The sequence below is a fragment of the Lepisosteus platostomus genome, chromosome 19 (assembly GCF_059453375.1).
Source record: "Lepisosteus platostomus isolate fLepPlt1 chromosome 19, fLepPlt1.hap1, whole genome shotgun sequence".
In the NCBI taxonomy this organism is placed as follows: Eukaryota; Metazoa; Chordata; class Actinopteri; order Semionotiformes; family Lepisosteidae; genus Lepisosteus; species Lepisosteus platostomus.
Window position 1 is genome coordinate 14,937,976 of NC_142629.1, and position 25,306 is coordinate 14,963,281.

Genomic DNA, 25,306 nt, shown 5'->3' on the forward strand with positions numbered 1-25,306 from the left:
TATTGTTCACTACTTACTCTATCCATTTAGATCTGTGTTTGCAATTTGTAATATCGCCATTACGCTTCTGCTAATAATTCTAGGGAATGCGTTTTGTCTGTGCAATATATTTAAGTACAGTCCAAACTGCTCTACCTAGCAAAACAAAACCAGGAAAAATCCATCTTACAGGCTGCCTAATATCAAGTGGAACAGGATTAATAAAACTGTGCAACTGTCTTGTTGGCATGCCTCCTGGAGGAATAGTAATGAACATATAAACAGGAATAAAATGCATTTCCTCAATAAATCTGTCATACATTGAACATGAATATATATTTCAACCATATCCTTTGATAAAAAAAAATCTCAAAATAAGCTAAAGCAAGGAAAATGAAATATTCTATTCTCTATCAAAAAGGAATATTAAGCTGTAGTCAATTTTCAACGTAGACATTGCGATACAAGTGAAAAAGCCTATAACTGCTCAGTTACTCTTTCACAATGTGACATATCAATATACAAATATTTCATTCCACGGTGCACTTTTAAGCACATCAAAATGAACACGGGCGTTTCAATGTGATCAGCTCTGCCACAGACAATTCACTACCATGCATGGGGCTGAAATCGCAAATTTGGATTATCAAGAGTCTCTTCGGGTATAATTTTGCTCCAAGTTTTGTATGGCAGGTGTATTAGGTTGCCATAGAAACACCTCATTAAATCTGCAGCATGGAGTACCATTTAATCCTGGCCAGAGCGACCACACCATCATGAGCACAGCACACTCTAGAGAAGGAGCTGGAGAACTAGATATAATTCTTTTTTTTTACTTCCACACGCCCCCTTTGAAGGAATTCGACTGAATTTTCTAATGAATTCATGCTATTACCCCACAGGCCTACAATTACTTCTCCTAGTCTGGGATGAGAGACTCAGGAAGGATTTCAACAGGAGATCATGTATAATTAACCTTCTTCGACAATGTCATCTGCTGCTATTCACCACAATAATAATGCTCATGATCTAGCTATCAGACGGGAACCACTGTTACACACCAAGGTACATTAAAATACGAATGCACAGTTACTTTTGGGGGGTTAAGGTTAGGATTACTGCTGTAATAACAAGATGTACTCAGATGTACCAAAGAATTAGCAGCAAAAACAACAGTAGTAATTCCTTCCCCTTAACAGCAGGGAAAAGAAAACTCCAAAATGCTTTAAGCCATTAATGAGTATGGTAGCTTTCACCAAAGCTTATGGAATTATTCCCTTTATGAAGTCACTGATGTTCCCTTAAACCAACGATATCTAATTTGGGGAACCCTTAAAGCAAATCCAAAAACGTCCCCGGAGCAAAACAGCTTGGCTCGATCTCACTTTCTGTGTAAAATCAGCATTTTGATTCAAACTAATTTATTATGAAGCTGCTGCCCCACAGTTATTCTCTTAATTATTTCAGTTTTAATTATCCTCCTTATTTAATTGCTATCGAGTGAGTTGAGTACAGTTTAAACTGAAGGTCCTGGTGGAAATTGATGTGTTGCGTTGGTGAGAAAAGTTTGAGGCCCCCTTCCTTCCCTGTGATTATTAATTACTTTCTCAAAATTATGCTCTCTTATATCTAACATGCATTGACATTAAATACTGTAAATGCTTTAAGAACCCATTCATATGCATGAGCCACCGTGTATTAATAATGTGAAATTAAGCATGACTAAAGCCCTGTCACAAACTGTTATTAATTCTCTACTACATAATTAAGAAACTAGAAACACTAATTCTTTCTCTCCCCAGTTCAGACACTCTCACAAAGGTTCCACCATTTCACTGCAAGAGGCGTGGCACAAATCGGTACGCCGCCTACCGTAATCAGGAGTCGTCTTTCTCCTTGCCTGCAGCGTCTGTACCACCTGTAACAAAGCACAAGAAAATAAACTTATAACCTCAATCTGACAAGTAATCATAGAGTTCTATGTCAAATTCTTCCAAACCCGAATCTGTATGGTGTTGAATAACGTAGGGCATTTTGAAATCACTTCCTTCCTTTAAGGGGTGCAGTTTTAAAGCCCTGATGTACAGTACTTCTTTAATGGAATCAACCACACACACTGTACATGTGAGCACTTAATAAAATAATATCAAAGGTAAATATTCAAGCTGAGAAACACTACACCTGCGGCTGTCACACACCTGCTTAATTATGGAAATCTGGGCTATTTGCTATGGATGGATTTTGTTTGAATCTTCTAATGTAAAAAAAGGTTTCTCCAAAATGCACAGAGAAACAGTTTATATTAGCAGCACTCCTGTTGTCTCTTACTAACCCCTGTTGGTAGTACAGTCTGAAAGAGCAAAGGGCATAATGATCTTTTCCCCTCAAGGGATAAATAAGTCAGGTGCCTTCATATTGGTATATTCCTTTCCATACCTAACGTTTCAGTAACATGACATTAAACAAATGTTTTACAATTGTTGAGCTGCAGTTTTTGTTTCTTGACTCAGGGCTAATCTCCTCTGTGTTTCAAGGATTTGACTCATTAATTATGTCATTTATCTAAGATTCTCTGAGGCTTACTTTTCTCAAAATGGAATTAATCCGAAAGATTGTCGTCTGATGTTTTAATGATGACAACAAAAAGAACAATCCGGACCAGCTCAATTATTATTGAAGGGGTTTAAGAATGTGACCACAACATAGCTCAAAAAAGCATAAGAAGAAGTATTAAAACATAATATACTGAGACTATAGAGGATGGGCCTAATATTTGACACGAGAATTTAAAAACGTATTCCTGCTTATTTTTTGTGTCTTTTTGAAATATTTGTAAAATGTTCAAGACAGAATTCAAACCTGAGGACATGAGGCAAGCAAAAAGGGGAGGGAGGAGTTGTTTCCTGAGAACACACAACTGATGCATTGAAACTCTAACCTGGAGAGAGCATCTATACAGAAGACCCCTAGAGACCTCCTGCATATACAAGTCCCACAGTGGCAGATTAAAAGACGGTCCACCGGAAACAAGTCTAGCAAGACCAGACGTCACTGCGCAGAGCATTACAGACCTGTTTTAAAACGGACAGTTCTTCTTTAAATGTCCTACATAAAGGCAGACTGAGGACACCAGAATGCAAATGTACTGTAGGTTCACCTTGCAGGCAGTAGAGAACTTGCAGGGTGAGGAGAAAGTGATCTTCCCAACTCCATTTTACCTTCCAAATAGCCCTTTGCATTATCTACAAACGCCCATGCCACAACTCTGAAATGGCCATTAACCCTACTTCAGCCCCACGTAAACAATTTTAAATCCTCACTGCTGTGCCATCACAGCTCTACTCTGATTTCAAAACTCTTTCCGAACCTGCTTTTTGTACTTTTTTTTTCTCCGCGGCCTTGAAATCGCTCTCTTCCAACCCGAGCCCCCACACCTAATTTGGAGTGCTGTGATACAGACATTAACGTCAAATGCACCCCCTTTCAGAAACTGCCCCCTGCAGTTCGGCCCTGCTAGTGTAAAGTAGCAGTGACGGATCGCTGGAACAGGAGGGGTGATGAAAAGGACTAAATGTGGCAGCAGCATGTTCATACATGCAAGATCACACAAAAATGGTCACAAAATGCCTGCAGTGGAGGCTCAGCAACTCCACACTCCCTGATATGTCCTGTACGACTAGAGCAGAAATGTATTTTTTTTTTAATCCAGCCAGTGTTGATTTGTGTATTTTAATAACTATACTTCCGTACACTGTGTTAAATGCGCTAATACAAAAGACAGGCTGCTTCTAAAGTTAACTGAACTGTTCCAACAACTACCATAAAACTGCACTGTGAAGCAATTAAAGTAGTAAACAGCACACAATAACATGGACAGTGACAATGAAGACTGCACAGATTGATGCAGATGGGTGCTATGTCCTTCTACAAGTGGATACAAATGTTGGCCAGATCAGAGCAGTGCTCACTGGTGGGTAGTTTTGCTGCGACTTATTTACGGGGCTAACTAGCTTCATGACCCCCATACAGGCCTGTAGGGGTGGCCTCAAACTCAAATGGTTTGTGAAGCTCTGGGTGAAGGGACTTCCATTTCTACATTTTCTCTCCAGCACCGTTATTAACAATAAAAAAGCACAGTCAATTCTTACAGACTGGCTGACTCCTTTGGCAAACTGAAACGGCACCAAAGCATCCAAAACTGCCCTTGATGGAACTGCTTGCATGTAAAGTGTCCTACACTCGGAGGGTTTTTTCCCCCGAGTCGCCCTTCAATGACTTGGCACAAACACATTCTTTTTGCCGGACTTGACTCGGGACTAATCTCCTCTGTGTTTCATAGATTTGAGTCACAATGCTTTCTTTCCAGGATGGAAACTACTGTACATAAAGCCATATGCAACTGCTCCCACAAGCCTCTGCGTGAAGACATGTAGCTTCCAGTTGTCGGTTTTAAGTGCACTTGCGTCCTCTGGTTTGTGTTTTACTTTTCATTCTGCAGAAGTTTACTGGGTTAGCTTACTCAGGGCCTTTGAGGATTTTAAAAACCGTAGCTTTTTGGAGTCTTCTTTGTACCACAATTAAAAAGGTTCAGTTCGATTTGGAAACATTCGGAAACAAACTTGGTATATCGGTTTTAAAGAGTCAGATACACCCAAAACTTTGCCGTCGTGGCACAAAAAATATTTCTGATGGGGGTTTTTGGATGTATTGGTCAATAACTTAGCAATCTCAGGTAGGGGTCCATCCCCTCTGTCTCCCCTTCATCCCAATAAAAGCCTAGTGCTGCCCTTCAGAATGTGTCCTGATTCTGCCACCCCTTACGTTCCACATAGATTGATTGTGGCTTAAACAAATGGCCGTGTTACATGAGTCACGGAAAGGCCATGTGTCCAATGATCGTATGCAACCTCTAAATAAAGTGAGTAACCTGGCCAGGGGGCCGTGCGTGGGTTTCTTTTAGAAATGCTGCACTGACCTGCACTCAGGAGAGTAGCAAATCTTTTTTAACTGGCACTCATTGAACCCCGACAGCATGTGTTTTGGTGCCAAAATTTGTTCATTCCACATCCAGCTTAATGATCTTTTGTTAAATGGTTCAAAAAACAGCTTCGAAATGTACCTTAATGGACTGTGAATTGAGGCGGCCACGAGAAAGGGCACGAAGCCAGTGGCTGTTAAAATAGCACTTTCTTCTGCGATTAAAACAGGCTTCCTTTTATATTAATCACACGGGTTACTCAGCAGAACCCCTGCCTTCTGAACTTAATCACGTGCATGTTAACTGCACAGAAGTGCTCCATCGGACAGGGGAAAAAGCTTTGTTCTATCATACCCAATCAGTTGCAGTCGATCAAAGACGAACAGTAACCTGAGATTTACTTACGATACAAAATGCTGCTGCATGCAAGGTTCAAGACTTCTTCATCCCAATGGACTCATAAACAAGGTATCAAGCGCTGGAGGTCAGACGTGGGTTTAGATGCACTTGCAAACACCACTCTAACAGTTTTAAGGGCATATTCCCACTACGAATTCTTATTATTTATGGGTCACCGCAATGCACGGCCAACTCTGGAAGCACAATGTGCAAGGCAGAACATGACTCCATTCAGGCCCTGAATGGGAAGTTAAACAGACTTGATAATGATAATGATGAATGGCGGAATGCAATTTTAAATCTATTTGAACGGAGTCTGAAAGTTTCCTTTGATTCCTAGTCTACTGAAGAGCTACTTGTAGAGCCTGCTGCATTCACTATAGACAGTTCTGTAAGTCGGCAATGTTCCTGATTAAAAAAAGCTCATGTCACAGTATATATAAAGTGAAAACCTGCTTGTGTTCCCTAGAATCTCAGAGTAAATGCATTGTTCAATGGTTTTGCGATCGTGAGATATAAGGGTCACCAAAACCCTACATAACAGACTCAAATTAAAGCTCACAATCAGTGTGGCCTCCCGAAACCATCCTCTTGCAGTTCAGTTCTAAGACAGGGTACACAGACCTTGATTAGTACCATTTATGGAATCTCTTAAAACTACGTAGGCACAAGACTGGTGATACACAAGGTCTGTGAATCCACAACTACGTAGTGTCATTTTTTCAGCCTTAGAATTTTTCTGACCTTAAGAAGCTATTAACAACTACTTAAATTATTAATTTTACAGATCTGACTCGATAAAGTCAGGATAGTTCACAATCTAGGACACAGATTTTTTTAACGAAAATGCTAGATTTCCGAATGCAAGCCACACACATCTAAGGGCTCCTGAAATGTCTGAGCATTAAGCAATTGAATATTCAGGAATCCGATACCCTTTTTCTGCTTTGGTTATTTTTGATCGTTAATAAAGAACCAAGCTTGTTCTTACACAAAACCCAAGACAGACAACAGAGAATTAAAGTATTTTGTCCTGTAGATTATATACGTAGATGCCCTTAGAATTTAAGCAAAAAAAAAGAATGACAACGATTTATGATCTCAGCAAATGAAAAGACAAAGGAATTGCCAAACATTCTAAAAAAAAACAGTTTGCTTTAGCTACAGATGACATGATGAATAGTTTGTCATTTTGTGGAGTCCGTTTTTAACACCATCTGTGCTAATTCTCAGATCTCCATTTGTCTAAACTAACTCACTTCTGGACCTGAAACAGTAGAATTAATTGCCCAACAGTGTGGTATTTTATTATACCTTCATCATTTGGCATTTTGTTAGTAATGGCTCCAGCTGTTTACACAAGAAGATATCCAGAAAAAAACTTGTCATCCTGGCTCCTAGGTGATTTCAATCAACATTTATTGTACCTGCTTTAATCTCTCTAATGCTTAATTTTAGAATTTGGATAAAACAAACCCCCAGGCTTCCCCTCACTTAAAGAGTTGATAATCCACAAAGCAATTAATGTTTAGAATTCTAGAATGTACAAAGGAATTGTTCCTTTTGCAAGGAATAGTATTTAAACAGTTATTAGACAATGTACATTAAGCCTTTTTTAGATCCTGGTGGAAGTTTTGTTACTAGACTTTACCAATCATTTAACATTGGGTTATTTTAATGTTATTTCCGAATATAATTTGGAGAATTCAGATCAAGAAACTCAATGATACAGCAATGTTAGCTACATCATGACTAATGCAAATGATGAATACAAAATGATTCAATTTTCGTGGTTTCATTCCATCTAGAGTTTGAAAAGAATATGAATGTCCTAAAAGCACAACATTTTCCTGCTCCTGAAAAGAAAAAGAAAAACTGCTTTTAATTCAAGACAGCCATGTTGGTATTATAAATAATACATGGTAAACAGCAGCATCATATCTTCTTGAAGCAGTTCCTGTTTGAAGTGGGTTCTTTTGAGCTGAGGCATTAAAAGGAATAGAATTCAAAAAGGTTCAGGCCATCTTAGGATGCATGGAGTAGCTGTCAGTTAAGCAGTTGGTCTGTCGGTGCTCTTTTGTGCTGATTTCTGTCATGGGGAATATATACTGTACAATCACAGCATGCTAATGAAAAAATAACTGAATATGCATTATTCTTTTCATTTCATTTGCCATACATAATCAGAACTCCTGGATGGCACAATGGTAGTGGTTAGCCTGCTGCCTGGGGTGCTATCTGTGTGGAGTCTGTATGTTCTGCCTGTATTAATGTGCGTTTCCCCTAGATGCTCCAGCTTCCTTCCATCATTCAAAGACCACTTTGTAGGTTAATTGATTTCTGAGAAAACTGCCCTTGGTGTAAGTGTGGGTGTTTATCTGTGTGTGTCCCCCGTGATGGACTGGCAACCTATTCAGGATGTATAGGTTCTATTCCTGAAGAAAAGTTTTAAACCTGACCAAAGTTCAGGACAACTGAAGGAGGGTTATACAGTATGTAAGAATTTTTTCTATACACCACTACAGTAAGAACAAATTCCATGGAAGTTCAGTACTGCACAAATGATCATTTATATATTACATGTGTTCTCCACAGAATGTCGGCGCACCAGAATTGCTGAAAATTCAATGTATGTGGCTTTTCATTTTTTGAGAATTGCTGATTGTAGTTTGCTATTACCTGTCCAGTTTTATGTTGTTGTTGTTGTTGTTGTTGTTTTTAAGAAAGGAAACTGCAATTTCAAATGTATGCAATATATTGAGTAAAAAAAAGTTTGTGAAGTTTCAGAATGACAGCATTGGAAAAAGTGGGTCACAGAACACTGTGTTTCTCACCAAGGAAATATCCTCATTACTTGAACACTTAAAAAAAAAAAGTCCTGCAACACTACTTTCTGACTTTCTGTTCTGAACCAGGGAGTTCGTGTCAGAAAGCTGACTGTCAATACACTGTAGCTGCTGTAAAACAGCCAAGGCACTCTGAGCCATGCGACAGACATGGTGATATATTTAACTCAAGTGAGCTTCTTGGCAGTTCATCATATAGATCCTGTGACGCAGTTCTACCACCATGAGCAGAAATTCAGGCAACTTAAGGGAAGCAGAAGAGCCACTGACTGCACATTTGTGTCGCTTACCAAGCATAATATTAAACATCCTTTAAACAGCTTCAAACCTTTGCAAGACCAGTTCACTATGAACCTTGTCGGTGTTCCTTTACTTTGCAGAGCAGATTTCAGTTCCGCAGGGAATCCTTCATTATGTTCCCTTATGTTCAGCACTGTTCATAAATGTTCAATCAAAGGGTTAAAAGTGGAATACAGTTCTAGTCAGACCTAAGCCCTTTGATGGAGTGGAGTGTGAGTATGAAATAGTAAAGTACTTCAGACCAAGGGAAACAGGTCAGAAGGAAAGACAGACAATTCACTCAAATCACAGAATGAATTTCTCATTCTTATGAGGCACTATAAGTTAATGAAGTCAAGTTCCAGCTCCTGGGATGGAGCTCAATGCCAGTTTCAACAGAAGCACTCAATGCCTCACTTTTGTTTCTACGCAGAAGGGGAAAAACTGCTCAGACCATCCTAAACCAAAGAGATGGTTTTTGTTAGCTTACATTCAACCAGTTTTCGGTTTATTAAGCCATTTTCCCCTGCAGTCCTCGTCATGCCTGCCTGTGAAAACAGCACAACGCCTTGCAGGCTATCTGCAGCCTTGACAGAGTGAAACCAACTGAGGACACGACTCCCAGGAAAGTCAATTTCACCTAATGCCGTCAATTATGCAAATAAGCCGTCAGCAAAAGGGCACTGATGGCTCTCCGCCTCACCTAAAAGGGCCCATGCTGCAAAGCTGACATTTCCTCTATTAAAGCAGCGTTTCAGCCCTGCAGCCTGAACTCGTCAGATGTCAGGGGCTCAGCTACAACTGGACCTGGGCTGTACTGGGATGGGAGACTTCCAAGGAAAACCAGGTCAACCTGGATGAAGATGTCAGCTGTATTTTTCCACTTTATTCATTTATTTTAACTGCACCCCACTTCCTAACCTCCTTTATGTTATTCTTTATGTGCAGTACAGGCCAGCCCCCAATCTGATGGTTTTTATTCACGAATCACAAAAGCTTCCACAGAACTGCTTTTTCGTAACAAAACTGTACTGGGGCATATTGTTAACTGGTGCACATGATCTAGCTGACCAGACAGCTGTTTAGAGTAGCCTGACAAAATGCTTCGAATTAGGACAAATTCAACCTAAAACCATTCTCTAGCCCTTGCTTTACCAGCAAGCAACAGATACGATGGTGCACATTGGTCCCTCAATCTGTTACCTTCTCCCGGATTCCAGCATACCAGCTTGTCTCCAGTGCTATTCTGGTTTGTGACTAGTGTAGGCTTCACACAAAGACTCTCTGCTTTTCACTTTGCTCTCACTTTCAAAGACCAGTGACTCACGATATACAGAAGTAGCTCTTTGTGTGCGTGTAGGCTGCATGCTCATGTCTTAGGGATGTTAGCACTCAACTCTTTAGCATTTTGTCTTATTCTAGCCTGCAATTTATTCTACATTTTCAGTTGCCTGTTAGCTTAATAAAAGCGTATGGTAGGACAAAACAATATAAAATGCCAATTTATCTCTTTTTCTTCTTTCAGCCTTGCCTTCCTATTTCCATAAAGTGCCTCTCAGACTCTTAGTGAATGCTGAGATTCAGCAGTAGTCAAAGTCAAAGTGCCACAAGGCACCTTAAGGGCTTTTTTCACATGCTTGCTAAAATATGCAAAACTCAATGCTCAGGTCTCTGGGTGTCCCCTCTTAGACTGTCTCTCATTTTGCAGTGGCTGTTCCATCATTGCACACTTTGCCTTTGTGCATTCTAGAATTCCCACTGCTCTGGTTCTACAGGAAAAATGGACTTAATCACTGCATTATTTGAAAATGGTTAAACAAATCCAAGTCCTGGAATCAGTTTACATAGTCTTCAAGCTACTGTCAGAGGACCTTTGAAATAATCACCATTGAATGGATTTCTCTTGTAACCCCACTGCTTCACAAGTGGGAAAATGGGAGGACTGGATGGTGGAGAGAGGTTTTTTTTTATATCCAGTCCTCCACCACTGTACTTCTCAGGCTGGATTCCAGTCGATGTTTCTTAGGAATTACCAAACGCAATTTACTTCGAATAAGCAAGATAAAGACCAATTTCAAATCAGCCCTCAAAAAACACATTGAGCGCAAATACTGCCCCCAACTCATTCTTCCATCTGAAAAATGAAATGGAATTCTTAGTTACAGCTATGGAGTTAATGTTAGTATGACTGGAGGTCTGGTTTGTCAAATGATGACACTGCTATGCAAACACTCTGAGGACCAGATAACCCCTGTCAAGGTAATTTAAGGCTTTAATATGTTGCACATATTTATTTAACATTCCAATTCTATTGCACAATGTGTCCCCGTAACAGCACTGGGAATCATCAAAAGAGGGAACAATTCTAGTAAGAATTCCATTATCAAACAAAACAAACTGGTTTGAAAGGCAACTGGCAAAGAAAGTTCATCAAAACAGTGGGATACACTTCATCCGTTTCAGTGTCAACAAAGGGGTTTCTAAACTCATTATCAACCCAAACTCAATTGAATGGGGGGAAAAGGAGACTGAAAGGTTAAGGAAACATCTCACACCAGCAAATGTTAAATTGCTTAATCTGGAAACACTAACCGTATGACGTAACTAACCACACTATGGTTGTGTTTGCAAAATTACAACTTATTGATCTGAAAAGGTCATGTTTACAGATAATGCAAGTGTTTTCTACTCTTCATGCTAGCCAAGTGAATGGACAGTGCGCGTCTTCTCATACAGACCAATTTTTCATTTTAACTTAAAAATCAATTCAATTGAGTTAATATTTCATAGGTTTAGAATAGTAGAATAATAATAATAGCAGCTTTAAAGGAAGGCTATTGGTGATTTGTGTATGTGGACTCTGTTGGTGGTGGGACAGTCTTAGGGAGAAAGAGAGGCACGTGGGATTATACAAAGTCCTGTATGGTGAAAACCAACAGCATTATTACATTTAAGGATTCTAAGAAACACTGTTTCACTTATAAACAAGCTCAACAAGTTCACTTAGGGAAAAAAAAATAGAGAAAAAAACAAACAAGCTTTCTACAGTTTGATTAAAAAAGGTGCTTAATTGGGCAATTTCTCCCCACTAAGAGTCTGCGGCTGCAGCAACTTGAGTTGCTACGGCAACCTTTTAAATGTACTTTAATTCAGCTCTAACGAATCTCTTTCCTTTTTTTATAATTAACAGAGGACAACATTTACATACAAAAGCAAATGAAAAAGTTCTGCAATTTCCTCACATACAACAGTAGATGAAAACAGACAGGATTTCAAAGAAACCTACAGTATGCATGCTATTCTTAAGTGTCTTTTATATACGGCCTGGGACGATCAATCGGGGTGTCTTTAGAGGATTGCATCCTCCTCCTTCACAAAGCCAGCCCTAATTTAGGCAAATAAAGGGGATCCTTCAGAGACTAAATCTCAATCAGCTCCTTGTCTCAAAGGCCCGATATGATCATCCCACAGAGAACCAGCCATAACGTCACCATAGTTCAGTTCAAATCAAAACTGTAGGCTCTTTCATAGCAAGGACGCACAATTGAGCTATTGAAGCAAAACTAACATTTAGCTCCAATCGTGCCATTTTACAAAAATACAACTGCTGGATGTCTCATACCGTCAGAAAACACGAAAACAGGTAACAGACAGTCATGATCTTTGTATAACAATAATCAAGAATACAGAATACAAGAAACCAAAGACTGAATTTGTCATTCGAAAAGAGTGTGTGGGGAGGGGGAGGGTGGATGGGTAGCAGATCATTGTCATACATGACATACTGTATAATAATGGTAACAAACTGTCTGAACATGGTTTCACAAAGGAAATCTGCCAACTCCTCAAACAAATCTCTCTTGTATTTTTTTTCTATTTAAGAGGTTGTCTTTCTCCTTTGAAATGATCATTACTAATCTGCAATCATTAGCTAACGAAGTAATTACCAACAGACTCCGTGGCATTAAGACTAAAAAGCAATAGGTCTAGATATATTCTGAATAATGTTTTCAGCCTTGCAAAAATGAACTTGTTGCAATGCTTAGGACTATGATGTTGACTTAAATGATGTTAGAATATGTTAACTCATCACATTTATCAATCTGATTATTTTAGTAATATATAATAGTATATTATTCTTGTAGGTTTTGACTATGAAACACAAAGAATTTTAATTTGGAATTTCCATCAAAAGGAATTAAAAAAGAACTGTAACAGTCTTTGTTCTCCAGTTACCTTTCTTTGACATTAACTTTTAAATTGTAAAACAAGTAGTATTTGTCGGCAAAACCGTCTGGAAGTCAAGAGCAAAATTTTTATTGGATTTAAAGAGATGTATTCAGAATCCTGTTTGTTTACAATATAATGGGGCCGCTTCTCTTCACCGTTTTGTTGTCTAGTTCTGAATCACAGAAAATATGGCCTGCACATACCTGTAATGTAAACTGAAGGTTTTACATGTTACATTGTACTTTCATTGTGGCTTCAAATGTACTCATCAATACCGATTCTTTCTAAATCCAAAATAAAAATAGCGTTGCAGTTCTTCCCTTTAAATGAGACCAATAGCAACAACAACATGTTGGAATAAGAATATAAGAACAGCTACGCAAGACAGGCGACCATTTGGTACCTGGTTAGCAGCTAAACCAAGCATTTTGTCCAGCTGTTTCTCGAAAGAAGCCAGTGCATCGGCTTCAACAACATGGCTGGGAGCTTTGCCCTATTCTCCCACAAACCTAGGCACCCAATACACTGACAACAAAACAGATACAGTATACATAATGTTTAAAAGCTCAACTCTTGTTAAACTGTTTTTGACATATTGTTCCTTTTATAAGAAAATGTACTAAAGAGACTGCTGAGGGGTCAAAACCTTCAATTCTAATTTGAATTCATTGCATTTGTTTGCGTACAACAATACGTGTCGAAAAAATTAGCTTTTTCTTCAGTAATGCTCTTATATGACCATTTAGATTTATTTAAAGCTTAAAATGTTCAAAAACATCTTTACAACAGAATCAAAGGAAGTGATGGCTATTTAGTGCAGACTTTTAATTGACTTCTCTCTTTACCCACAGGCCCAAGCCAACCACCTGCAGCCAGGACGTCCGAGTGCAGTAATACACAGGATCTTATTTTTGAATGTTCTGGTCAGCACTAAGCAGGGACACAGGACTGCAAACCGTTCTGGCTCGCTCCTCCGGGTCCACAGAGGGATGAGCGCAGGCAGAATCAACCGCTACAGCATAGTGTCCTCAGAAGAAGACGGGCTGAGGTTGGCCACCATGCCAGGGGTCAACGGCTTCGGCAACGGCAAAATCCACACCCGGCGGAAGTGCCGCAACCGCTTCGTGAAGAAGAACGGCCAGTGCAACGTGCAGTTCGCCAACATGGACGACAAGTCCCAGCGCTACATCGCCGACATCTTCACCACCTGCGTCGACATCCGCTGGCGGTACATGCTGCTGATCTTTTCCTTGGCCTTCCTGGTTTCCTGGCTGGCCTTCGGCCTGGCGTTCTGGCTCATTGCGCTCATCCACGGAGACCTGGAAAACCCCACAGGGGACGAAAACTTCAAGCCGTGCGTACTGCAGGTCAACGGTTTCGTCGCCGCCTTCCTCTTCTCCATCGAGACACAGACCACTATTGGCTATGGGTTTCGCTGCGTCACTGAGGAATGTCCAATCGCGGTGTTCTTGGTGGTGTTTCAGTCTATTGTAGGGTGTATTATCGACTCTTTCATGATAGGTGCAATAATGGCGAAAATGGCACGGCCTAAGAAAAGAGCCCAGACCTTACTCTTTAGTCACAATGCTGTAATAGCCATGAGGGATGGCAAGCTGTGTCTCATGTGGCGAGTTGGGAATCTCCGAAGGAGCCACATCGTGGAAGCTCACGTCAGGGCTCAGTTAATTAAGCCACGGATCACAGAGGAAGGGGAGTACATACCACTAGACCAAATAGATATCAACGTTGGCTTTGACAAAGGGTTAGACCGGATTTTCTTGGTTTCTCCCATAACAATCCTTCATGAAATCGACGAAGAAAGTCCCCTTTTTGGCATCAGCAAGCAAGATCTGGAAACGGCCGACTTTGAAATTGTTGTCATACTTGAAGGGATGGTGGAGGCCACTGCCATGACCACCCAGGCGCGGAGCTCGTACCTGGCTGCGGAGATTCTCTGGGGCCACCGGTTTGAGCCTGTCCTGTTCGAGGAGAAAAACCAGTACAAAGTAGACTACTCCCACTTTCATAAAACTTATGAGGTGCCGTCAACTCCTCGCTGCAGTGCCAAGGACATGGTGGAGAACAAATTCCTGGTTCCCAGTACCAACTCCTTCTGTTACGAGAACGAACTTGCTTTTATGAGCAGGGATGAAGAGGAGGACGAAGACAGCAGGGTGTTGGATGACCTGAGTCCAGACAGCCGACATGACTTTGACAGACTACAAGCCACCATAGCACTGGATCAGAGGTCATACCGTAGGGAATCTGAGATATGACCTCTGATCCTTGACCTTTTGTCTGCTTTTGGGTTTGTTTTCATGAATAAATGCAGAACAATGCAAGTGCCATAGGAAAACTTAACTACTGTAATAGCGTTGCAAGGTCAAGAGAGACAAGCAACAGCAGAAAGCTGGGTGGGGTCTCTGGTAACCCTAGAAGTATAAGCAGAAATGTTGAGGCAAATGAGATCAACAAATGTTGAGGCAAGAAACAAAATAAGGCATCCTGAAAATATAATCAGGACTGTCTGAAACACGGAAAATGGTTAGAGAAAGGCCCTTTCTCTTCATAAAAACTTGAATATTTTCTTTTTACATACAGTAGATGGAGCTGAAAGCTTTAATTGATACATTACAAACAATAGGTGATAAAGAAAGAGACCATTTCACATTAAGGTGTAAATAGATTGCAAGATTATGTTACAATTAGTGCAGACATTGATTTATCAATGGGTATAGGAAAAACTGCAAGCTTTTTCTGCCTGCTCTTTGTTTTGTTAAGAGTGAAAACAGTACTGCCAGACTGAAGACCTGTGTTGGGCCTATCCATGTGGAATAATTAGCTATTCATAACAGAATCCTTGATTTATTGGAGCAAATGTTCTGGGAATTGCACTACCAGTAGTATTAGCTACTGTACCAGCAGACAGATCACCGAAAAAACTTATGGATATTCGTCATCAAGCATACTTTACTGTATAATATGCTACCTTATGGGTGCACAGATAGAAACACTTCTAAATAACAAAACTGAAGGGGAGGCATCAAAGTGGGCCTGGCAAGCACAATCACATTTATCAAGGACTTCAAGCACTAAAATGTCATTTGCACTACAGTTTTAAGGAGAATAATTGCATATGTTGTTCTTTCAGAAGAACAACACGTTCCGTTTTTTTGAGTCCCCAAATGAAGAACACGAGCTGGGTGGCACCGGGTGTCTGTAAGAAGGACTCACTTGATTTCCCTTTCTTTTTATCAGGCAAAGAAAAACGAACATCTGTTCTCTGGAAGGTGGCACCATGAAATGGTTTGAGTGCTATACTGTAGGCCAAATGGTGCCTGAGCTCCATCAGTATGGTCGCTCAGACCAGTTCAGGTCTTTCAATTAAGAGGAAGGGTTTTGTTAACAAGGATGCTTTTTAGTGAGACAAAATATTGAAAAAAAAATCAAATCAATATTTAACTCTTTATCTCATGAAGGGGACAAAATTGTCCTAGAGGGCAAGCATCTTTGCAGGTTTTCTAGGTCTCTTCCAAGCACCAGCTCCTGAAGAGCTGGGAGGAGGTATTATATTTGTCTCATTAAGCTAATAATGAGACGATTTAGAGCTGTAATGGAATGAAAACCTGCAGACACATCACCCCACTTGAACCAGGGCTACCCATCCCTGCCTAACCCCTTAAAAGAGCAAATAAATACCATATATGGAAGGAGACAAAGAGAGATTCCAGTCATTCAATTCTTACAACTTAAAATGTCATCCATATACAGTATCTATGCACATGAATTTTCAAAGATTAGTTTCCAAGCTCTAAATAAAGTAACAAATATTTCGCTTAAGCTACACAGCATGTAACCAGATTTGTTCTGGCTAAAACTAATCACTACTCTAAATAAATCAAAGAATAAATCTATCAATACAAATTCAATAACTTCTTAATACTATAAAGCAATTTGTTCTAATGATCTAATGAATACAGAACGGAGAAATTACACAGAAGAGGTTCCAGGTTATCCTGAAAATAGACAATGATTATAAAAGTGAAAGTACACAGGATTAATGCCTTTACAAGATTTTTTGTAATCAAAAGGACACGTACCTTCAGATAGCCACAACCAAAGACAAAATCATGACAAATGATGACATTTTGGACAAAATCATGAGAAATAAAACTAAAACTGGGGATTAATAATTTGAGGAAAAATAATCACAAAGCATATCTGAGTTAAAGAAGGCAGGCAAGTGGCTAAGAAAAAGAAGTGACAATATCTATCAGCATGAAGGCTGTTTACATTTGCAGGCTCATAAAATCACTCTTCACCATCACATTAGTTAGTGGACAGAAAAACTTTGAAATCAGGCAGTTTTTTTCCCTTATCAGATCAGTGGGAGGTTAAAACCAAAGCTGAAGATGACTTCAGATATTGTGGAGGACTTATGTACCGACGTGTGTCTTTTTTTCTTAAACCGACTTTAACTAAAACTATGTTGTTTTCAATTCAGTTCAGTGTGTGAACCAAAAGATTCGTCTTTGCATCTGCATTTTTTCACTTCACTTACCACACTTTGTGTACAACAAGAACTTAAATGAATACTTTATGACCTTGCCAACAAACTATACCTGCTTTTACGTCCTTTCAAAATAAATAATTATTTATCCCTCGTGATCACATGTAGTGACTAAGAAATGAACAGTAATTTGATGAAAGGTTAAAAAGCAGAACTAAATACAACTTTCCCAGCAGACTTAGTGTGGGTGTCCTGTTAGAAAAAGCAAGCAACACAAAGCAGGGCGATTTCTGTCACCGACGCTCAGAGACATTGAAATGAGGGATGGCATAGGAAATACCTAAAAAGATTATACACAGCTGTGTTGTTGTTTAACAAACTGTACAACTCCTATTTTTGTCACAAACTCTTGATTCAACGGCACTTTTGACAAAATCTGAGAATTTTGCTTCTGAATTTTGCTTCAGTTTTTGGAAGGACTTACTGTAGTTTCATAAACAAAAAATCACAGTTGAGACTGACAAAAATTGTGAGGATATAGGAGTTTTGAGTATGTACAGTAACAATGTAGGTTTGCAATGCAGAACGTAAGAACTTGAATTTAGGTACAATTTTGCATTTAAGATTTACTCTGAATTTACTTACAAAATGGACAAATCCAAAATTAAGAAACAACAACACAGGCCAAAGGTAACACCTTGCTTTATCTCAAATGTGTTTTATGTAGGTTTATGTTAACGCATACCCAAAGACACAGTTATGAGTGGTTTAGGTAATGCTACATTTATACCCTAGTTTGTGCTAGTGTTGAATCTATGTGAGAGCATGCATTGTATATTCAAAATATCTAAACTGGGGAACTCCAGAATCCAAGCTACATGGGATTCAGGGAACTAAGCCTGGCTAATCAAGAAAAAATGTTATACATAATGTACAGTCCAGCATATGGAGTGTGCTGTTATAAATTGTATAGATCATTTTGCCTACTGTATGTAAAACGCTATGAATAATCAATACTGTCAGGGAGCGATTTACGGTTCACCTCTACAGTTTCGCGAGATGTAGATCAAATTTCAAAAGCACTACACAGGGTAACCACCAAGTAAAAGTGTTGTCAAGAGGGGCTTCCTACTGTAACTGGAATAAGAAGGAGGAAAAATGGGAAATCCCGGAAGTTGTGAGGCGGAATTGAGGCATAGAGAATTCCTCCAATTTCTGTAACAATGGTAGACTTAAACAATACCGAATGCACTGTACTCCCCTCGGGAATCAGGATATTCCGATGCCCGTAAACGAGAACAAAGTGAGATTTTGAGCCACTTTTTCCTTTCCAGACAGACATCAAATGAAAGCTTTAAATTATGTTGTCAAAGGGGGGGGAGTCTTATAGAACAGCCAAAACGCAATAGTATCACCATAGTGCGAAACCCCTCATCTAGCGTTAACCACTATTCTTTTGTTCCGTTTTTTGATAAACGCTGCTAATTTGTGAAGCAATATCTTGGAAGAGGGTAGGGACAGACTGTTCGAGCAATAATGACTGGAATGCACTTAATCTCTTCTCTTCTATCATCAGCATCATCAAAGATAAAGGCATGGCTGTGTTTTTATCTGGTCAAAACAGATGAGAAAGTACGGTTTTGTAAATATGTACATTGCATTTCTTTGGTTACAACGCCTGTATAGCTTCTCCCTACAGTCACAGCTCCTCCAGACTGATGAGGCTCGGTCCACTGAGGAGAGTTTCAATAAAAAGATTTTCTACTTGAAATTCCATACGACATGACATCAACCTAAATCTTTAGCCATATCTGCTTTATTTTTAAATACAAATCTTCCTCCTGTCTGCTACAAACACACACTGGGATGCCACTGTGTGAAATATCCACATGTGGGGAAAAAAAAGGCTGCACTGCATCACATGGCGTGGCCGTCTGGGAGAATTTCAACAGTGGCTGATGGCCAATGAGAGAAAACGTTCCATTTTTTTTAAAAGAAAAGGCATGACCTCTCTTTACTGCTTTGGCCCAGAACAGTAGGTGCAACATCCTTGTTCGGAAACTGTAGCGCTGCGCTAGATATTTTTGTTGAGCCTTTCTGCACTCTATTTTGGGCGGAAAAAAAAAAGTGCTGGTCACCTTGATCTCAATGACAGTCAAAGCAATCCTTCATATGTAGTGCATGCAAGTGGATTTAAAGACACTCTTCTTTAACCCTTCATCGGTTCGTTCACCTGGGTAGTAAGCACTCTTTTTGGAAATCAATAATGCACCCATGTGTTTCATCGGTATTCATTCGAGATTAATTGCAGCTTGTGCAGGGAAACGCTTTCTGTACTCTGCAGTCCAAAAAGAACCTGCACCCGCTGAAGGAGAGGTGCGGTTCTCTCACCATCGCCAGCGAGAGCTCACCACCGCCCAGCCACCCACCGCACAAGTGGGCGCTGTTGAGTACGTGGCTGAGGACACCCCACCCGCACAGAGTGCGTGGTCGGGTGTGCGTGGTGCGGTCTCCGAGCACAAACGCCTGGGTTGTGGCGCTCGGTCAATCCTCCAAACATGGGCCTTTATGGATTGAGCCACACTGTGCCTCTTATTCCCCACATTTAAAACATGGAGACACTATTAATAATCACAGGCTTAAGTGGACGTTAAAGAGCAGATGCACTGCGTGTCCAAGAGTGAGCACCGCTGGAAGTCACAGGCAACAATTTAGCTGGTTTCAACTTGGCCCCAAAACAGCCTAGAAACAGCCCAAGCAGTGTACATTATCATCAGTGAGGCACACAATTAAATATGATGTAATGTGATGTAATCCAAGATGGCAGGAAAATATCCTTTACTTCCTGTGATCTATATATTGCAGCACATTTCAACCACAATTGAAATCATTCTTTTTGTTTTTGAAAGCTGTTGTTTGTTGTAACAAGCACAAACCTTCATACATTGTATGAAAAGGTGACCATGATCTTTGTTAAAGTGCAGGAATTCTTCCTTTTCACATTGAAAACCTTATTCACTTATTTCTTACAGTACAGTGCACTTGCTTGTTTCCGCCCAGAGATTTGAATGAGCTGCTCTCATTTTGTGTTTAACATCACATTAGATTTTGATTCAACTTTGGCACTGATATGATACTCCTACCCTCTTCCCAATTATTCTTACTTCTCAAAGGAGATTTTTAAAGACATTGGTACTGTACAGATATAATGCCACATTGTAACCCTTCAAGATATTGAAAATGCTGACCATTTTTCAGATTTTCTCACATACAGTACTGAGCTTCCAATTGTACCACACAGGGACCCTTCTGACTCCTAAATGAATTTAATGACCCACACAAGATTGTCCAGGTACTTTATTGACCAGCTGCTTTTGAACAGGGTTTACTTTTAGAAATGGCCACAAGGCAGTGTGAATAGCCAAAATGTTAGAAGATCAAAACCTATAACTTTCAAACTTAACATCCACCATTTTTCATATGAAAACACCATCAGCAGTAATAAAAAGCCTTAGCCTGGCTGTTCAAGCAAATGTCCAAAAAAGTCTTTAAAAAGCAGTCCTCTGAGTGCAGACCAGAACAAAGTGACCAAAAGACAGAATTAAGCTCGTGCAAAACTCTGATGCACAAATGTCGTTTTGGGAGTTGAGACATGAGCTAGATCAATTCAAATAGGCAAACATGATCTCCTGCTACACCTGCCACTTACACATATGAAGGATAAATGGAAAATGCTCTGCAGACTGGTTTTCAAGGTGAAAGAAGCCTTTGCCCCCGTCCTAATATTTATGCTTTGCATTGCCTTCTGAGAAGGTATGGGTAACCTGTTGTGTGAAACCTTTGTATTTACCATAGGGTGTGATACCACTGGGATGTTAGTGGCCTGTCTCACAAGAGGTAACCATAGTAGTACATCATCAGCTTCTATGCTGCATCACGGGATTGCAAGTGTCACTTTGTCGTCGTTATGCTTTAAACAACCTTTAAGGTGGAATTATTACACAGATCCTATATAATTACCTGTCTCAATGTAATCAGACGTGCAGTTTAATGATTGTAAAAAAGAGAGACAATATAAATGACATCTGCTTATTCAAAGAAGTATTAAAAAATTGGAATATTTTGCCCTTTATTTCTCTTTAAGTGGAGAGATATTGTAAAACAATTCCACTTGGCCCTTAATAGAAGACCTCAAAGGTTGCATCCCTGATTTTTAACTTGTGTTTGGTTTTCAACAACTTCTGAGCACATTTTCTCAATCTTCAAAATTTGTAAAACAAAAAAAAAAGGCTCAAGATGTGATTCTTGTCTCAGTTATTTGTAGTTTTATTTTGTTTCAGCACAGAAGCTTGTGATTAAAACTGGTATTTCTCTTAAAGGGATAATTGGATGACCTTTGACCTCTGTAGAAGTCTTCCTCTATGCCCAGATTATATACTGAAAAAAAAATTATACTGGGTTTTTTGTTTTATTTTAATGGATGATGAAAAGTTTATTAAATTATTAAATTAAATCTAATGATATAATACTGCCGTCTCATTTATTTCTTTCCCCTGTGTGTCTCGAGTTCCATCCAACCATCTTCCAACCAATTCAGGGTCGCAAGAGAATCAGTCTATCCCAGCAAGCAACAGGCACAAGAGAGGGGACGAAGGCCAGTCCATCATAGGTCACACGCACAGACATAGACAAACTCGCACTAAGGACAATTTTCACAGAAGCCAGTTAACCTGCCAGTATGTCTTTGGACCGGATTAAACCCTCCCAAGTAAACATACAAACACCATACAGACAGTGGCCCAGGACTTGAACCCAGGGCCCTAACAATGCTTACCACCGTGCCACTCTCGTTGAGAGTTGCTCATATTACGTCACCACGTGCCAAATGTAATCTCATGCACCCTTTACTCCATAACGTGCTTGAGACAATTTGATTAAAGCAACAGTTCCTAATAGAAAAACAAGAAGAGCCCCAAACTCTACCCATAAGCATTAAGACAATACGAAAATCTTTACATTGCAATTCAGATGAGCTAACAAACCAAGAGATTTATTCAGAGAAGAAGTGTTGGAAACTGAGTCACGGTTGTTCAGGAATTTGCAAGAACAATACGTGTCAGCTCATTCCCACGTACGGCAGACACGGGGAATCGTGCAAATTGACTCCTGCAGTATTTTGCACATAAAAAAAAAAAGTCGAGAAGAATTGCAGGCCACACAGAATACGCCACCAAATACGCAGGCCAAATACGCCACCTGCGCAAATCCTGCTTCAGGGTTTCCAAACATTTTCCAAACAGGGGGCAATGACATACCCGCAGAAACATTTTTCTTTCCACTTTTCAGGGGTGAAACTCGTCTAGGCTTGTTCCAATGCAGACTGCACCACACAGTGGCTCCCACCCCCGAATCTGTTCATTTGTACAACAAATGTAAAGGCTATCTGTGGTCCCTGCTCACTCGGTCAGACTGTGATCAACTTCGTGGTCTTAGAAGAGCAAGAGTGCAAATTCACTTAACAGCAGCAGTACATCTGATACAGATGGGTTAAGAAATGTTAACAAATAGCAGAATAAATAGAATGAATGAAACAAGTTTGGTCCTATAAGTTGTAGCAGATAGTTCTCTAAGGTAGAGTGAGTGTGGAGGATCTACATACGTAAACTGTATTTTTCCTTATATGTGGCTAGCAGTTATTAGGCCAACCTGATGTTTTAATTCTTCTCTTCCAAAGTTTGGTCCGTAATCTCAGCCGTTGCACTCCCCCGTTTCAGACCTCAATGCAATTTTTTCATTCGCAGACGGGTCCTGTTTGGCCAGAGGTCAAGACAATCGTAAAGTATTCTGCAGATCAGACGCCGCAACGATCTGAGTGTTAAAGTTTGCTAAATATTCTAACAGGCTTTAAAAATCTTTCTGAATAAACCTTGTGCTGTCAAGGCCGAGACGTTCCTAACCTAAATCCTTTGGAGAAGACTATCTCTGACTTGCGTATAGTATATACGGAGACAGGTGTCACCGATTTCTCAGAGAACCACATGGGGAACGCGCACGAGAAAAGTTCTCCAGTTTTGTTCACAGGTGCACCCTTTGGTGCTTGGTCCTCTGGCTCCACGTTAGATGGGCCAAATGGCTTCCTTACCATGCAGTAGTTCTGATCGTACAGTATGGTTGGTTATCTTACACTGGTTCTGTCGTGTAAAGGCGTCAAACGATCTGTACATTGCTGGGTGTGCACTCACAAGACTCACAAAAGTTATTTCATAGTGTAGGTGTAGGACTGACATCTGATATCTCGGAAAGAAGCCTCTGTGTCTTCTGTATATTCAATATACCTTTAGCGAAATAGAGTATAATACTGTTCATGATTGTTCATTAAATCCCATGGAAAACAAAATCCTCTCATCCTCACTTCAAGGTCCTCTGCCCCTGGATTACCCTGAAGTTCTGACAGCCCCAAGAGAAATGCATTTTATCTCACGTCTCTGTTTGAACTCTATTGCTTTCTGTAAGTCACGGGGCTCCCACACACTTCAGCTCTGCTTGCAATCCTGAGGCTGTGTGACTCACTCCATTGGCCTAGGAGGCTGAGATCAAACTGTGACCAAAACCTGGTTCATGTGCTAGCACTTATTTATGGATAGCGATACCTTTTTGTCTACAAAACAACTGAAGAAGCATGCATAAACATTTCTTCTACCCAAGTTCCTGCCTTACCTTTTGTTTTTCATGTCTACAAAATCTCGCAATGGATACTTATGATTTGGGATGGTGGTCAGACAGATCTTGAACTCCTGCGTGTTATGATGATTCTGCCAGCAACAGTCCCTCACTGCAGTGTCAATCAAACCGATAAAACCTTAAGATCAAAATCGGTGTGCTCTTTGGACCTGCAAGCTCTGATATCGTCAACACGAATATTATCACAATCGCTCATATCGCATGTTAATCTTGTCAACATTCCAAAATTAGCATCACAACTTGGAGTGAGTCTATATTGTTTCAATGTGAGAGACCTTCCACACATTTCCAGACCAGATTCCCACTGAGCATATGTACTGGAATCTAACTTTTGACCAATTCCTCATAGTCACAATCCGGTCACGTCCAGGACCCACCTTACATAGACTCCTTGACAGAAACAGCACCACAATTCCAGCTTTACACCACAAAGCATTAACCCCACTTATATTTCGCCAGTAATATACTGTATTATTTCAGTGTTCAGTGTTTTTCCATAACAGGCTGCTGGGATAGATCTATCCTCTATCCATACTGTATTTCTCTGCAGTCTGGTATAAGAATATCTACCTCGATTCCATGACACTATCACTCTCGCTCTTGGGGAAAGTAGGGCAAGTGTACTTCTGATGTGAGCTTCTAAATTTACAGAATATCTGTCTTGTGCTCGGTGGCAGACCATTCTAGGAAAAGCACTGTGCAGAACTGAAAAACAACAGATGTGTAAGGGGAGCTTTCACATACGAATTAGAGGTATATTACTTTTCGAAAAGGCTCTTCTAAGTTATCCCAAGCTGCCGGGAAGAATATGCTCGGAATTTGTTTAGCTGGATGCCCTCGCAACATGTGAATACAAGCATATGAGTGGTCAGACTTGGGTGCAGGACACAAGAAAAAACAGCATGGACGTGCCAAGTTCAGAGGAAAACAAATAAGGACTAGCAGGGGACAACTGTCAATACATCATAACCATCCAGACATTTTGCCCTAAACAAAATAATAAACCTAAAATAATATTCGTTAAAAGTTTAACATTGTAGCAATGTACAGTATAGCAGCAATCTTAAACTCAAGGGATCCCATATGACACCAGAATTGAAGAGAATGATGACTTTCTCATGGTCTTTAAATATCCTATTCCAGGCTATTTGTAAGAGGGATAGCCTTCCGACGTACAACCAATGAGGTACATAATGAGAAAAGCAATAATCTTTTCATATAGTTGCTTGAGGGGTTTCAGATCTGCACAGAAATACTGAGAGAATAAGGCATCTCTGGCACCCAGGAGAAACCCTTCAGCAATGCCACGTGCCCCAGGAAAGGCAATTAAAATGAAAGAGCATA

The 25,306-nt window shown here is 40.0% G+C and overlaps 1 protein-coding gene across 1 annotated transcript in view; it reads left to right on the forward strand.

The window, feature by feature from the left end:
• kcnj12a (potassium inwardly rectifying channel subfamily J member 12a) overlaps nucleotides 1-21,747 on the forward strand; it is a 36,181-nt gene extending 14,434 nt beyond the window's left edge. Inside the window, exon 2 of the mRNA XM_088612513.1 lies at nucleotides 13,563-21,747. Within this exon, the coding sequence (XP_088468639.1) occupies nucleotides 13,701-14,987 (1,287 nt within the window). The 5' untranslated portion in view covers nucleotides 13,563-13,700 and the 3' untranslated portion in view covers nucleotides 14,988-21,747. The remainder of the gene's footprint in view (nucleotides 1-13,562) is intronic.
• The last annotated feature ends 3,559 nt before the right edge of the window (nucleotides 21,748-25,306 follow it).